Source organism: Nestor notabilis, unplaced genomic scaffold, assembly GCF_000696875.1.
Source record: "Nestor notabilis isolate BGI_N333 unplaced genomic scaffold, ASM69687v1 scaffold2929, whole genome shotgun sequence".
Classification (NCBI taxonomy): Eukaryota; Metazoa; Chordata; class Aves; order Psittaciformes; family Psittacidae; genus Nestor; species Nestor notabilis.
The window spans coordinates 1-17,308 of record NW_009944845.1 but is presented as its reverse complement, the minus strand read 5'-3'; the positions used below and the strand labels follow the sequence as shown (position 1 = coordinate 17,308).

The 17,308-nt window shown below is 36.2% G+C and overlaps 1 protein-coding gene across 1 annotated transcript in view; it reads right to left on the bottom strand.

Annotated features, from left to right (window-relative positions):
• The window catches only part of LOC104399106 (rotatin-like), a gene marked incomplete at both ends in the record, with an annotated part of 38,013 nt that extends 21,315 nt beyond the window's left edge, over positions 1-16,698 (bottom strand). Inside the window, 9 exons of the mRNA XM_010022589.1 lie at positions 1,256-1,371; positions 5,512-5,693; positions 7,776-7,941; positions 8,854-9,004; positions 10,433-10,541; positions 11,716-11,794; positions 12,909-12,993; positions 14,900-15,085; positions 16,511-16,698. Coding sequence (XP_010020891.1) covers positions 1,256-1,371; positions 5,512-5,693; positions 7,776-7,941; positions 8,854-9,004; positions 10,433-10,541; positions 11,716-11,794; positions 12,909-12,993; positions 14,900-15,085; positions 16,511-16,698 — 1,262 coding nt within the window. The remainder of the gene's footprint in view (positions 1-1,255; positions 1,372-5,511; positions 5,694-7,775; positions 7,942-8,853; positions 9,005-10,432; positions 10,542-11,715; positions 11,795-12,908; positions 12,994-14,899; positions 15,086-16,510) is intronic.
• Between the last annotated feature and the right edge of the window lie 610 nt (positions 16,699-17,308).

The following is a 17,308-nucleotide window of genomic DNA, read 5'->3' as shown; positions in this document are numbered from 1 at the left end:
TAAAATACATACAGCTACAAACTTAAATATTTTTAAATGGAATTCCCAAAATACCTATTCTTCACAAAGATATACTAGAGCAGGGATTTAAAATACAATAAACAAAGAAACATAAAGCAATAAAGTTATGCAAGAAATGCTTTCAAGTTTCCTAGAAAGGAGACACATGACCTCCTTCCCTTGGAGCTAATACAAAACACAAAGAGGAAGCATGTTTTCTAAGCACTGAAGCGTTAACAACTCTGAAAACACAGTCTACTTCTGATAAAAGACATTTCATTTGATATAGCACTAAATAATGCATGGGTAAGTTTAACAGTTGTTTCTTAAAATTGTTCAATCAGTTATTTTTACTTACTCAAACACGAAGACAAAAGAGAGGTTTTTCTATTTCCTGCCTTGCAATTGCTTTATCAAAATTAGCTTTATTGAATCACACTGCACAGTCTAGGTCTGCATCACAAATTGAAGCAGATTCATAACTTTCAATGGGAGGTCAATTTTATATCTGAAAAGTATTTCACTAAAAAAATCTCAAAGGTCTACCAATGGAACAAAGTTGTATCAGCATATACCCCCTTTTTTTTTTTGAAAAATCGATACAGCTGTATACAATCACTCAGCTTATTTGCAGAGTTTTGCTTGTTAATGGCCTGGAAACAAACATTATCTTACTAACAATGGTCAGCATGATGTATATGTGATGATGCTTACAGTTTCTACTGCTGTTAGACAGGTTTACCTGCAATGGAACATACTGATGTCAATCATACAACAACTACATGAAAGATTAAATTAAGTTTCTTATATTAAGTTCTGCAAAAATGGATACCATGTATTTTACAATTCCAGTCTTGGACCTACACAGTTACCTCCCTAATTTTAATAGTTTATAAGGAGTAAAAAAGTGAAAGTTGTCATTTACATCAAATTGGTCTCCTCATTTGTAGTCAGTGGTTCTCCCCCAGATCTCCCTCCCTACACTTGTTTCTCTCGATGGCTGCTTAACAGCCTTTCACTACAAGACAAAATTAATAACTTATTTTCTTGAGGTGAAACATCAAGTATCATCTAGTAAAAAAACTTACAATGTTTAAAAAATAATGAGTGATAGAACTAGTAATAAACTATTTAAGATTTTCAAAAGGGTAGCTCAGCAGAAGATTAGATATGAGTATGAATCACTTTGGAAAATGTCAGAGGCTTATAAAAGCAGACTGTTAAATACGGCTGATCAAAGACTAAAGACTCTTACCAACTCCAAAGCAAAAAGGCTATCATCTTCCCAAACATTTTCAGAAATAGCATCACCAATAAGGAACATGTCTTCAACAAGCAATTCAAGAACTTCCATAGTCACTCTCTTACTGCCTGGGAATACAAATGAGAGGATAAATTCAAATAGAGGCAAAACATATTATGATATTCAGAAAACACCATTTTGAACAAGGGATTATTCCAAATCTGGAATTCTGATATTTTAATTTTCCTACACACTTCTACTAAACTACTGCTAACTGCCCTCAACCACCAATAGCTCTGAATCATAGAGGACAATAACTAGCCAAAAATCACGATGCAAGATATTAAAGCAATCACATATTTGAAGAAAGACTGCATTTCCCCTAAATCCAACAGCAGTACATAAAATTTATTACAGCTGTAAATCCAGTTACTTGGACTTCTTTAAAGTTTAGGATAAAGTCACTTATCGCTCCCACCCAGAGAGCTAGGCTATGGATCTGCCATGCTTATTAGCTCAATATGAGCTGGCTGTGTGTGCTTGCAGCCCAGAAAGCCAACCACATCCAGAACAGCACCACAAGGAGCATCACCATCAGGTCAAAGGAGGTGATTCTCCCCCTCTACTTGGCTCTTGTGAGTCTCCACCTGGAGTACTGCATTCAGCTCTGGGGCCCCCAACACAAGAGGAACATGGACCTGCTCAAGCAAGTCCAGAGGAGGGCCACAAAGATGATCAGAGCTGGAGCACTCCTCGTATAAAGACAAGCAGAGAGATTTGGGCTTCTTTAGCCTGGAAAGGCTCTGGGGAGACCTTAGAGCACCATTCCAAGTACCTAAAAGGGGCCTGTAATGACAGGACAAGGGGAGGTGGCTTTAAACTGACAGAGGGGAGATTTAGGTTAGCTATTGGGAAGAAATTCTTTACTGTGAGAGTGGTGAGGCACTGGCACAGGTTGTCTATAGAAGTTGTGGCTGCCCCATCCCTGGCAGTGTTCAAGGCCAGGTTGGACAGAGCTTTGAGCAATCTGGTCTAGCGGAATATGTCCCTTCCCATATCAGGGGGTTGGAACTATGTCTTTAAGGTCTCTTCCAACCCAAACCATTCTGTGATTCTATGATATTACCTATCCCTGTTAATCTGCATTTTTGATATAGCAATAGCGGTTTTCATCACAGATTATTTTGTTTGAGATTTTCTTTTTAAAGGCAATAAGATGAATACCCACTTCAAACACTTGTACTTTTCTTCATAACAATTTCTCCCCCACCCCCTTCTTTAGGCCAATATTCATTGATTTTCATTGCTCCTTCTGAATCAGTATCTTTTAATAACAAACAAGGCTAATCGGGTCTATTTGTGACTTTTATACTCTTTACAGTTTTATGCTTGAATAGAAATCTGGACCAAGCCCAAACATTTACAGCCTACATTTACTACAAATATAAACCTCCCCCTAATGTCCACAGATAATGAGACAATAGAGGAGAAGCAGTCAAAGGCTAGAAGGTTTCATGAAGAACAAGGCAGAATATCTGGAGCCAGACCAAATATTTTCAGCATCATACAAGAGAGGATGCCAAAACTGTCTGGCATCCTAGCACATCATACCGTGACAGTTTTCCCCAAATACTCAATTTAGTGCAAGTGTTGGCTCAGTTACTTGTTGATGGTATGTTTCTATTTAAAACCATGGATGGATTTCACACACCACCACTGAACTTCCAATTTATTCTTTTAACTACCACTAAAATTTTGCATCCTTCAAACTCTTCAAAAAAAAGTAAAACCAAAATACTGCTTATTATGATTGAACATTAATTTATTGTCTTTTCTATATTTTGTAGAGTTTATACACTGTAGAAGCCTTGTTGATATACCTGAGGAAAAACATATATGTGGTGTGACTAGATAGGTAGTTACAAAGACAACAGCTCATGTAATTTGTAGCCTAAGTGATCTGCTCTGAGTAAGCATATGGCAGGGAATGGCACAAGGCCTTTTTGAAAACTTGCTTTTCCTAGCTCACAGAAGCGCTATTTTCCATTTATTTTCGACAAAATGTTGCCAATTTAAAGAGTATATGTCCAAAAACCTTCTAAAAGCACTTTTTCTCTCTTCTCAGCTATTTTCAAATTATTGATCAAATTTCTGCAGTTAAAACATTTGAAAGGTGACTTCATAAATTTCTCCATTGCAATGCAAGTTTTAAGTAATGGTGGTTTTAATTTGAGTTACAGCTTCAAAAACTATTAACTATTAAGTTAATAACTAAACATAATGTCTGCAACGCTTTGCTGTAGCTGTCATGATCTACAGACATGCAATTTCATTCCACCATACTCTTACATGAATGTATCAGCAAAATACTAATATTTCACAACATACAGTTAGTATGTGCTAAGAGTTCCTTATTACTAAATGAACAGTAAGACATAATCAGTGACTGTAAAACAAATCTTTTACTGTTCAGATTTAAATAACTGTCTTTAAGACTTGCAGTATTAACAGTGAACTTCAGACAAGCATGGCAGCTTAAAATAGATCACAAAAACCCCACAGTTAAAAAACCCACACCAACCCCAAACCAAAAAACCCACAAGCCACACCACTATTGATTTCTGAAATGATTTAACTCACAAGACAGGTCAGCACAAAGGAAATCAAATTTCAATGAACTTCTCCACAAGAAACAGAATTTGAGCTTAACTGAAATATACATTATATTGTAAAAAACAAGCAAGCAAATTTTACAGTAAGTTTACTGCTTTTCTTTCACCCAGAAAGAGAAAATCTACGCTATACCATATAAGGTGATAATAATGTTTGTAAAAGTGCCTATTGATTTTACTGAAGAAAAAAAATCAGTAAATATAACCATATGAGAAAGTGTGCTACTGTGTGTCACTGTCTCACGCTATCACAGTGTGCCTTCAGATTACAATAGTTCAGATGAACAGCAACAGGATAAAAATATTAGTTTGCTTACAATCTGCATCATGTTACAGCTCAGTAGAAGAAAGAGGTATCATCGACTAGTTTGAAAAGTGTAAAAAAACCTGAGGGCAAGAGAAACAAAGACATAACAACTTCATCGGATAATTAAACTATTTTAGTTCTATAATAAGATGCAAAGAAATAATCTTGAAAGATGGAAAAATACACTGCATTTTAATTCTGCAGATTTGAAGTGATATGCACCAGAAATGGAAAAAAACATTTTCTGCAGTTTCACATTATAAGTAAAAGACAAGATGCCAGAAGTCATGAATGTGCTTGTGAAGAATTAACATCTAAATGTCACTATTCTGAAAAGGAAAAACCTAACTTTTATTAATTTTAGTTTTGTTTATTACCAAAAAAAACCAAACCCCAAACAAAAAACACAGACAAAAAAAAACACCAAAAAAAAAAAAAAAAGGATTGAGTAATTTTTTTGTGGACACAGATTAACCTTGATGTTACTATGAAATACACAAGTAAATTGGTGTTTTGTGACAGAACAGAAAGTCATAAAAAGTTATAAAAATATCATAAAAACAACAGTAAACGGAAGTTTCATATATATTTCATATCATTGTTATAAGTTAAAGCCTCTAGGCAGCTCAGGAAATGTTGACAGGTATATTAAAAAACAAATTTTAGTAACCTAGTCATAAATAGATACACATTTCGAGCTCCTACATTTGAAAGCCTTACCACATTTACCAATATCTGTTTTAAATTGCATTGGTTTACAATTAAATACCACTTTGGACAAACTAAGAGGAAACAGACTGTCCTTCAAAAAGACTTTGCAACTTAGAACCTAAAAAATCATTAGTTAGATTAGACTATCATTACCAAAGTTTCTTAAAACACATGTTACTGGATTCATAAGAATAAAACTAAACCTTTTTCCAGTTCTTTTGTTTATTATTTTTTGAACAGGAGGAACATGTTTGCAAAGTGTGGTTATTTTTTCATTTTCTTGAATGATATATTATCCAGCCACACATTTTTTCCACCAGATACCCACTTGTTCCTACCACTACTTCCCACCATCAGTAAAAACCACTCGAAACTTCTGTAGCCATTCTGAAAATCAATCAGAAGACTTATGACCTGAACAAAGTTCCTAGAAAAGAACTGCTGTAACTAGCTACAGTATATCAATAATTATCTGTACCTTATTTATTTGAGGTACTCACCTTATTATAGCAATTTCTTAAGAGGTTTGTACTAAAGATCGTAAGGATACATAAATAAATTACTTAAAACTTTCTTACCTGTTCTTAGAAGAGGTATTGCATTTTCCAAGATGGAAACACAGAACTGAGGAAGGCTAAGCTGCTTCATCTGTAATTCCAAAGTGTCCTCATATTCAATAACTGGTAGGTCAATATGTGCTACATCAAGTGGGGAATGCAGAGAGATTCTGGAGTTTGCATTTGCTTGAGTACTGTTTCCACTTAATAAACAAACAAAACAAATTAAAAAGAGAGACAGTTAACTCGCAAAGAGTAAACCCATATATGTATAGATGTTAAAAACAGCATCAAGTATTTTAATGTCCTCCTTCCTTAGTGGATATCCTTCCTTCCATCCCAACCTTTCTCTGCTACCCAAGAGCGCTGCAGTAAGAAGGGCATTTTGTTTGGCTGTTTTTTTAAAATGTCAGAACTGGTAGCATCACAAGTGAACACGTATCGTTTCGGCAATCATCTTCAAATGCACTTAGAAATGTGTAATGGACAAAATACACATGCAATGAATACAATGTTGCAAAAGAAAAATCAGTTGATTTGAAATGTTATTTTTGATGAACAGGGTCTATCAGTTGATTGAAGCAAGGTCACTTATGAAATCAAATGTCAGCCTGAACTACACTAAATCCATTCTATGAAGCTAGCCACAAGAATCCTGAGAAGGAAAATTAAGTGCACCCTATGTTTAAACTTGTAGGACTTCTTTGTCAACTGTAAAACAGAAAATATTCCCTTGCCCAAGAAAGCCTTAAGTGCAACCACGTATATATGACAAAACAAATATCCAGTTAATATATATATAATGATTTCAAATTATGATCTCTATATATAGTTCCTAATCTTACTATTTTTCAAGGGCTTTTAAAAAGAATCTTATTCTATTTGCAGCATTATAATTAATACAACTCAGAAAAAATGTTTTTAATGTTTTTTTTCTTATCGTAAACAACATTTAGAAATCTGGAATTGCTTTAAAAAACTGTAGAACTTCTATAGATTGTTTTATTTTTGTTTGGTTGCTTTTATTATTAAACAAGCTGAAGAAACTGAACTGTGGCATGACTGTGTTACATTACATTCTCTAACTAAATGTAAAAGATGTCTAAAGAATATCAGTTAAGAATTAAGAATTTAAAAGTCATGTACATTATGATATTTTTTATTCATCATGTTTTTCTTTATGCTGGGTTAAATTATACCTTCGTAAGAAATGGGGGATTCATGGGCAGCAAGCAGCTCTACTGCAGCACACAGGATGCAAGAAGATGAAAGTACACAGTTATGAACAGTTCGTAATATTACCTTATACTTTTAAGAAATTACCACACTCTGGTTTGTAAATGTTTCATCACAACCTTAACTGATGTTACTCTTATGTAGATTTCCTTACTACACTGATAGCCAGGCCAAACCTACCTCTTGCACAATATGCACAACTTGGGAAAATGGTCAGGTCCTAGAATGCATAAAGCCTGGAGTTCATTTACAGTGTCATATCAGTTAACGTAACAAAAATTTAATAATTAGACTTAAGATGAGTAAAAATAACCTTTTAATATAATGACTCTCATGATGTGCTTACGGTTAACTACATGAGCTATTCCCATGTGTAATATCACAGTCTATTTGAATACCTAGGAGTTATTCAATCACTAAGTCAATATACCACGGAGACTCAGAACTACCAATAAGCACACAGTAAGGATTCATAAGAACTTTAGAATTTCCACATACTAACAGATACTGGTTCTTGAACAAGCAGCTTTAAGTCTGTTATGTCAAGTTGAGTAACAAAACCACCCAGAAAGAAAAATATGAACATTTTGAGGGTATGCAGACAATTCATCATTTCATACTGAAGTCAAATTTTTAGATGTCAGATTTCACAACAAAGTTTGAAGACATTTATAGCATTTTTGACAATACTGTACACTGTTACCTATGAGACGGGCATGCAACTTAAAAGAAGTTATGGGGTCATCTGCTGGAGAAAAAGAGAAATCCTTGACTTTACAGTAATAGCCTGAATAAATGCTTTTCTGCATCTTACAAACACATGAACAAGCAATAACGATACTAAGAGATTTTGTTAAAAGTGTTGGTTGGGTACAGAATGTGGCAGGTAAAAATGATCTTGGATATTCTGAACATCACTTGAAGAACTGTGCTATTCATAAATATGGCTTGAATACTCACAGGTTAACAAAACTTTCACATAATCCCACACACTGACAAGGAGTTAATGATACATTCCTATAATAATACTTATTTCCTATTTTATCCACCTGGAAGATGCTGCATCCCAATCTTGACCATCTCCTCTAGGACGCTGAACAGTACGTCCAATCACAGATGGCCGGGGGCTACTACTTCCAGGTGATAGATTCTGAGAACGAGGAGGAACTCTTGCTTCTTGACAGTAAGATATAGATGAATTTTGGGAAGCTGTGCCTTTATGTAACACAAATCATATGTTTTCCGTTAGTGGAATCCATTATTATGAAAGATACTACATAGCGGTGTAATGGTAAAAGTAACTAAGGTAGGATATAGAAAACACCAAGTAAACATTGGTGAGCTAAGACAACCTACCACTGGCAAGTAGCAGAGTTTGGAAGCTCAATTCCAAGGCAAAATCACTGAAAATTAGAGCTGAATCATAAATCTTGAGTTTTAAAACTACAAACATACCATCTGACTAAGGCCACTGGATTTGTTTATATTGTAACCAAATTAGCAAAGAAACAGCCAACATCATTTATTAAGACACCAAATATAGGGGCTATCTTATGAAGACAACCAGACTACCAGTGTAGAGAAACAAAGTTGATTAATGGTCTTCCTATTTCCATTTTGTTAGCTTAATTTAATCTACACTATTAAAGCTACAAAATTTAAACATTAAAACATTGTGAAATAACTCTAATGACTGTAAAACAATGATTAAACTCTTTCTGATCATGAGCACAAAAAAAAATAAATAAAAGGCATTAATATAGCTCATGAAATTAGTAACTGAATTGTTAAGCACAGAGGCTTGAAAACTTTTCTGAAACTCTGCCCACTTTTATTTTATAGATTTCATTTAGGTTTAGTTAAAAAAAATCCCTCTCTTGGTGACATACAAACAGCTGGATACTGGGAAAAGTTGATGAATGAAGCATCACAGGAAACTGTAAAAACTAGTAAGTATTTTAAAATAATACAAGTACATGAATAGTACTGAACACCATCATTTAGCAAAACAGTTTCACAAGAATACATTTGCTATAATATTGTGGGCTGGCATTTTTTTTAAATCATTTCAGACAATCTTACCTGTAGGAAAAACACAACAGTATTTCAAATACCTAAAATAGCTACCTTGCTCTGTGGAAAAAAAGCTTGGATCTCTGTGAAAGTTAAGTCTGCTTCTCAGGAAGATGCACAACTGTTGCAGGCATGACACGGCCTGCAAAGCTAACCGATGTCTTCCATCTCCCCCAAAAGCCAGGTTTAGCAAAGATAAAAGGCTCTGCAGACATAAAACACACTGTTTAACGTAATTGTCAGCAACATGGACAGTGGGATTGAGCGCACCCTCAGCAAGTTTTCCAAAAACACCAAGCCGTGTGATTGCGGTCAACACGCTGGAAGGAAGGGATGACATCCAGAGGGACCTTGACAGGCTCGAGAGATGAGCCCATGCAAACCTTATGGCCAAGTGCAAGACCCTGCACCTGTGTCAGGGCAATACCAAGCACTAATACAAGCTGGGCAGAGACTGGCTTGAGAACAGCCCTGAGGAGAAGGACTTGGGGGTGCTGGTTGCAAAAATCTCAACACCAGCGGGTAGTGTGCACTTGCAGCCCAGCAAGCCAACCGTATCCTGGGCTGCATCAAATGATGTGAGACCAGCAGGTTGAGGGAGGCAATTCTCCCCCTCTTTTGTGAGATCTCATCTGGAGTAGTGTTCAGAACTGGGACCCTAACACAAGAAGGAGGTGGACCTGTTAGAGTGAGTCCAGAGAAGCACCACGAAGATGATCAGAGCGGGCTGGAGCACCTCTCCTATGAAAACAGGCTGAGAAAGTTGGAGCTGTTAAGCCTGGAGAACAGAAGGCTCCAGGATACCTTATAGCAGCCTTCCAATACCAAAAGGGGGCCTACAAGAAGGCTGGAGACAGACCTGTTACAAGGGCTGGTAGTAACAAGACAAGGACGAATGGCTTTAAGGTGACAGAGGGGAGAGCTTAGATATTAGGAAAAAAATCTTCACTGTGAGGGTGGGGAGACACTGGCACAGGTTGCCCAAAGAAGTTGTGGATGCCCCATCCTTGGAAGCGTTCTAAGGCCAGGCTGATGGGGCTTTGAGCAACATGGTCTAGTGGAAGGTATCCCTGTCCATGGTAGAGGCACTGGAAATAGATGATGTTTAAGGTCCCTTCCAACCTATTCTATCATTCTGTGAAAATCATTTACACTGGTAGCTGAACATTAATGAACCTTTGTGAACACTCACGCCAGCAAGACTCTTTCACTAAATACAAGTCACAAATGTTTAAATAGGCTTAGCTAGTGTTTTCTTACTGAATGCAAGACTGTAAGTCCTATGAGTTCCGTACTGTATCTCCAATAAAGTCACTATGGCTTTAAAGGCTCATTATATGGGATCCCATTACAGGGTGTGCATCTGACATTGACACAATTTCATGTTATTCAGATGAAACAAAGTATTTGCTCAACACTAATAATTAATTACTGATTACTCACATTATTACAACTAAGTAACTTTCTAAACACAATATATAGCTAATGAACCCTCTTCCATGCACCCAGAGTTTACATAAAGGAACTTTTGTCTAGCTATTTTGTTTGGAAACAAATTGTATTATTTACATCAATTCTTACTTGGCACAACTCATAGCACAATAAAACCCTTAAACTTTATGTGAATTCTTGCCTGTACAATCTTTGGCCTTTGAAGGAAGTTAGGAAAATCTTGCATAATCACATCCTGAAGAAGCTCACACGTACTCCAAATTAAACTTTGGTTGTTACTTCTCAAAGAGCTAAAAATGCAGTTCATATTTAAATATGTATTCAAACAAACAAAAAAGTGTAATAATTAGCTCGAACAAGTCTTTACAATAAAGTTGTAACACTGAAGACTGAAGAAAAAAAATACTATAGTCATATTGTCATACCATTTTTAAACGTGTATTATTCCTTAGGTATGCTCATCTTGTATACAATAAAGAATAAACCCGATTCCAGCTGTTATGAAACCATGTTAAATTAAGTTCCCAGAAAAGAAATATCTTTATTGATTCTGAATTTGAAATTAAGATAAAAACAACCGGAAAAATCCCTGTGAAGCTAGTGATTATCTCAGTGGTACAAAACAAGTAATCTAACTCTTACCAATAAAAAAGTTTCTTTCATTATTAAGGTTCACATATAACTTAAAAGTGCTTAAATAACATGTGGGAAGTTACATAAAGGAAGAGATTTATTAGCTATTATCTAGCATGTGTATCAGTAAATAACAAGAAGCTTTTGGGTATTCTACTTCACTTTTTTATGTTTTTATTGTTTCCAAAACTACGGGGTGGGGATGAAATTAAAAAAAAAAAAAACAAAAAAACAAAAACAGGTCCAGGTTGGTTTTTATATATGTATATATATACATATTTTACAAGAAAGCTTACAGTTAGCGTAGACTTGTTAAATACTTCAATCCATGAAACTGCCTTGCTGGCTATGCTAGAAATCTATCACAGCTCTGTGCCAATTCAAAAGGAATTCCAACTACAGTACTTTTCCTTGGGCTGGTTTTCTAAATGAAAGTTAAAATTAAAAAAAAATTAAATAAATAAACCACTGCAGAAAGATGATATGAATAACTCAATACCTGGATAAGGCATTGTACCTAAACTTACTGGCCTAAACCTAGTTAAGCTACTACTGAAAGTATGGATTTCTCTACCAAGTGGCTGTGGGGGTAAAGTAAATAATGATTTTATTCCAGCCTGCAGCAAAATTAACTGAATGAAATCTTTGATCCACTTGAGAAATTTAGAAGACAGACTGAAGTGTCATGAACAAAAATAAGAAAAAAAAAAAATCACCCATTAGGTCATTTACAGGAACAGACTAATGATGCAGAAGGACACAAATTTAGACCCACTCTTACCCAAGAAAAATAAAAACTATCAACAAACCATAATGTTTTTATTACTATACCTTTCATTTGATGAAAGAACATGTCTATCTGTTGAAGTCAGAGTTAGCCAAGGAAATGTGGAAAACTTCAAGCATTTCACTGCAAAAAAAAAAAAAAAGGAGCGGATATTTTGGAGTATATTTTATAGAAACATTATACTGTATATTTCCATGGCAAAGTCAAGAACTTATGAACTACATACTATCTGAAATAGAAAGACTTCTTAGTAAATACAGACTTACACTAAAGTGCTTCTAATGTGTTTTCAGCAATACCAAAAAAATACTAAGGTCATCTCAAATCAAAATGGCATATGTTTATTGAAGAAAGTTTTAGCAAATAGAAAAAGTGATAGCATCAGTGGAAGAGTACTCAATCCCCCACATCATGCTTCTAAATTATAATTTTGTTCTGCTACTAAAGAATATTTATTAACACAATCTCTGAAAAAAGAAATCTGACCTTTGCTCTTACAGTAGTAGAAATTATAGGTGTTACTAAATTATGATGCATAGTAACTTTTTAACTAACATAACTTTAAAGCTATTTTTAAGTTAAAGTTTATAAGAATTATTGTGCAATTCTAAAGATAGCTGACACACTACTCAAGAAGTAATCTGGTGATTTACATACAGTAACTGCAAAGTCATATTTTAAAATCTATTTCTCAGCATTGTATTCTATGTTAAATATGACACTCTCCTGTGAACTGCTACTAGTATATTGGTATATCTAAAGACTTGCCAAAATGTTGGTCTGTGTCTATGAAACATTTCATATCATTTTACTGACAAAAAAAAAATAAAAGCATAACACTGGTTTTCATTTAGATACAAGGTAAAGATTTCTAAAGCACCTAATCTACTTTTCTGAAAAGCAGAAAGGTACTTCAGACTAACTTTTGGTGAAATAAACCAGTAATCAAACAGCTACTTTTGATTATGGAACAGAGATCTTCCAAAAAGCATGAGCAATTTAAATAGTTTTTTAAATTACAACATATTTTAACATATTTCAAAGAGTTACACTATTTCCTAGAAAAGAGAGATGGAGATGAATGTCATTTTCATATGCATTATAACTGTAGTTTCTGTGATACTAGATTTCACAGAATAACAACAGGTAAATAGCCAATAATAATATTTATAATGGAATTCAATCTAAATTACAATTCTAACTACTTTCTGTATTTAACATATTCTTCTTCCATAACTACACATACCAGCTGTTCTTTTGGGAGGTATTTCTAACTGCGGCACATGACTTCTACCTTGACAAAAATATCCAGTGAATACTTCCTCTTGAGGCAGAACTAAAACACATAAAGAGTAAGTTTAAAAAAGTACACTAAAAAGAAAACAGCCAACCAAAAGCAAAAGTTAATTTATCAAAATGCTTTTCCTGAACTGCCTCCCTTTTGCCCTTGAGTTTTAACCCATTATGGGAACAGTTTTAAAATAGTCTTAGATGATCAGGAAAGTGGAGTAAAAAGAATGTGTCAATGTTTATTTTTGCCAGTCATACTCTGCAACTGTAAATTTTTTCCCCCCGTTTTCTTATACTACCTTCCATACCATACAAGCAATAGCAAAAAATAATTACACAAAATGTATTACCCAGTGGAGAACTGGCAGCCAAAAAAAATATTTTGCTCTAATCTACCTACGTAGCAATAAAATTAACTTTTCAAATCAACTACTTAAAACCTTTTTCTACCGTAACTGCTGTCTTTTCAGGTGAGCTGAAAAGCTGTCCACCTGGTATATAATATGTATACTGTTAAATACATGTAATTAATACAAACTGTATAACAAAACATATACAAAGTATGCAATATTAAAAGCAATCTCTCTGGAATAAAATATTTGGTTCAAAAGACCAAACCAGATAATGCCCAGATTATTACTTTACAATTCTTCCCAGTTACTGAAATTGAAACAGAGAGAATACAACAACCCTGTTAGCAACCACTACGATTACTTCATACACACATGTATACAACTTACAGCATAAGAGAAATTATACTTCAATTGGTCAGTTTCAAAAATATAAAGCTTAAGAATGCATATGTAAAAGTTTATTATATTATGCCCCTATGCATAATCCATTATGCACAGGGTGGAAAAAAAGTGAAGGGGGGGGGGGGGGGGGGGAAAAAAAAGAGCGGAAAAAAAGAGAGTGGGGGGGGGGGGAGAGGGATAAAAAAGGCAATGGAAAAAAAAAATAAATAAAGGAAGAGCAAGAAAGAAAAACAGGAAGGGGGGAGGGGGAATCGATCACCAGCCACTATATAGTTCTAGTCAACTAAAGCTCCAAGCAACAGACAGGCTGCAAAAACTACAGGGAAATTACTTTTATCTCTGAGATTGCACAGTATGAGTGACAGAGGTGTGGCCATTACTACACCATTCAGTGTAACAGCAGTGTCTTTCCCACAGGGACCAGGAGAATGAAGTAAGGACAGCTATGGTATGTAATTTTCTCCTCTATACTTGCTAAATTTTGTAAGGCAGAAGAGGAGAACCACATGGGTTTACTTCTTGACTACATCTAAGCAGCACTGTAAATCATTATAACAGATCAATAACAAGCTATGTAACAGAAGCACCTCACATATACATGAAGCACTTCACACATAATACGTCATTTTAAACAGTTGACATTTTTCTATAGCAGATACTTATGCATAACTAAGCAAAGAATGCATACAGTTAATGTAGTTTTCTTAGTATCGCTTAGAATACTTACTTTCTGGGTCTGGTTTGTTTTTTTTTATTTGAATTGCTTTCAAAGTTAAAGTCTCCTGAGCAAAAAAAAGCAGCAAAGCATACTGGCTTAATTATAGATTTCAGAGTTGCTACACTTGCTGCCATAAAGCTGTCTCTGGAAGTTACTCCTGTGTCATGCCCTTTTTACATTATAGCAAACAGATATTACACATTGAAAAAACCAGACAGAGAAGAGCTAATTACAAACAACGGGATTGTTCTTATACACAGAATGCCATTACAGGAATGGCACTACATGACTTAGCTAAGATCACTCCTTCTCTAGCAGAATATTCTTACCATATACTTCATTAATGTCTCAGGAATAATCTGCCAGCTCTGCCTGAAAACATCAGCCTAGAAACTTTTCCTCTACTTTATTTTCACTCTAAATAAATCACACTTCAAAATATGTAAATTTACCTGGTCGATCTACTGGAGGCTGAGACTGAGTTTCATAATGTACAGATAAAGAACTAGAAGGAAGTCCAGAAGGAAGGAAGAACAGTCCATCCAGAATCCCATCAATTATGGCCTGCAAGTTTGGATCCACACTGGGGCGAAGCTGAGAGAAGAATTCCACTGCACCAATTTCAACCATTCTCTGAGCAGCAGGTGGATGCTACATTAGGACAAATAACTGACAAAGTTAGCCTGAAAAGTCTCAATGTCTCTTAGGAAGTGCAGGGTGGTGGCAGCATGGGGAGGAAAGATGTAATCAAAACTTAGGTTATATTTTGCCTTTATTCGTTTAGGCCATGCATCAAGGATAGAATTTCTTTCCTCTGCATAGCTGCTGTTTAGTGATTAAAACACAAAAATGTAAGAATCTGCGATTCTGAAATGCCTGAAACATTTTATCAACTCTTTTAAAGTAAGTTGCACCATTGTTTAGATCTCCAGTTTCCAGGATCAGTGCAAATGCTTAGCTGCAAGCCATACCCCAAGGAAGAAATTAAACACTAAATGAGAAACTGAAGCAGCAGTGAAACTAAAGTAGAAACCCAGAAAATAATTATTTTTCCCAGCTATCTCTCTGACTCATTTCAAGTCACTCGAATTCTTTTAGTTTTTTGTCTACATACAGTGGCTTTATTATTCCTGGTTTTGTGAAACACTAAATCTAATTACATGGAGCTACAAAACCAAATAATATCCAGTTTTATTTAGCTTCAGCATTCTGAAGACAGAATTACAAATCATTAGGGTTGGAAGGGACCTCTGGACGCCACCTAGTCCAACCCCCCTGCCAAGGCAGGGCCACCTAGAGCAGGTTACACAGGAACAAGCCCAGGTGGGTTTTGAATGTCTCCAGAGAGGGAGACTCCACAACCTCCCTGGACAGCCTGTTCCAGTGCTCTGCCATCCTCAAGGTAAAGGAGTTCCTCCTTGTGTTGAGGTGAAACTTCTCGTGTTCTAGTTTATGGTCACTGCTCCTCATCCTGTCGCTGGGCACCACTTAAAAGAGTCTGGCTTCATCCTCCTGGCACCTGCCTTTGAGATATTTATATGCATTAATGAGACTTCCTCTCAGTCTTCTCTCAACTAAACAGGCCCAGCTCCCGCAACCTCTCCTCGTGAGAGAGATCCTCCAGACCTCTGATCATGCTTGTGGCCCTCTGCCGGACCCTGTCCAGTAGCTCCTTGTCTTTCTTGTACTGAGGAGCCCAGAACTGGACACCGAACTCCAGATGTGGCCTCACCAGGGTCAAGCAGAGGGGGAAGATCACCTTCCTCAACCTGCTGGTCACACTCCTCCCAATGCACCTCAGGACACTATTGGCCCTCCTGGCTGCAAGGGCACACTGCTGGCTCATAGCGAACTTACCATCTATCAATACTCCCAGGTCCTCCTCAGCTGAACTGCTCTCCAACAGGTCAGTCCCCAACCTGTACTGGTACTTGGGGTTCTTCCTCCCCAGGTGTAGTATACTACATTTGCCCTTGTTGAACTTCATTAGTTTTCCCTCTGCCCCATTCTCTAGCCCATCAAGGTCCCACTGATAAAGACACAGTTTGAATATAAATAAATGTTAGTATGTCATACCTTGATCAGACTGTTCACAAAATTTAGTACTTCCTCTTTTATTGGTACAACTGGAAAATTGAACCATTCCAAAAGATTAAGGAAAAGCACTTTTTCATGGACTAGATCTGCATATGAAATCAAGTTATGATCTAATTTAAACAGAATAGTCTTCAGAGATCGTTCTCTTATCTCTGTCAGTTCATGACCTGTCAAAAAACAAAAACAAAGCAAAAGAGAAAGGTTTTGAATAAACCTCTAAATTATCTAACACAACTTATTTCTTGTTTGGACAAACAGAATACTGACAAAGATCTGTGAAAAAAGTTGACTTTTATGCTGCCATATGATGTTTACCAGGAAGACAAACATGACTGCTCCCAGCAACAGTAAGCTATTCAAGCATGTTTGCATGGGGTAAAGAAGTGAAATACTATAAAATATACTGATATAATGTGGTGCCGAATTATATGAGAATAGCCTTTTTCTTGAAGCACGCAACTAAAATCTGAATACCTCTACCAAACTGTATTGTGGCTACCAAAAACTCCATCAGACCGACAAGCCGGACAAAAATCTACCCCAGCCCATTGAATCAAAAGGCACTGTCTCTGAAAAGGAAAGCCTTCGACGCTCCTTAGGGAAGCGTCACCGTGTGCCACCGTCCCCTCCACGTCTGCAGCGGGGAGTCGAATGGAAAAGCAGACGGCAGAAAAGTGACAAGGGGCTCAAAGGAGATGCGGATTGGGAGAGGGGCAGAAGCGGAGGCCGGGCAGGGGTAGCCGCCCTCCTCGAGTGCCAAGACCGGAGTCCCCAGCT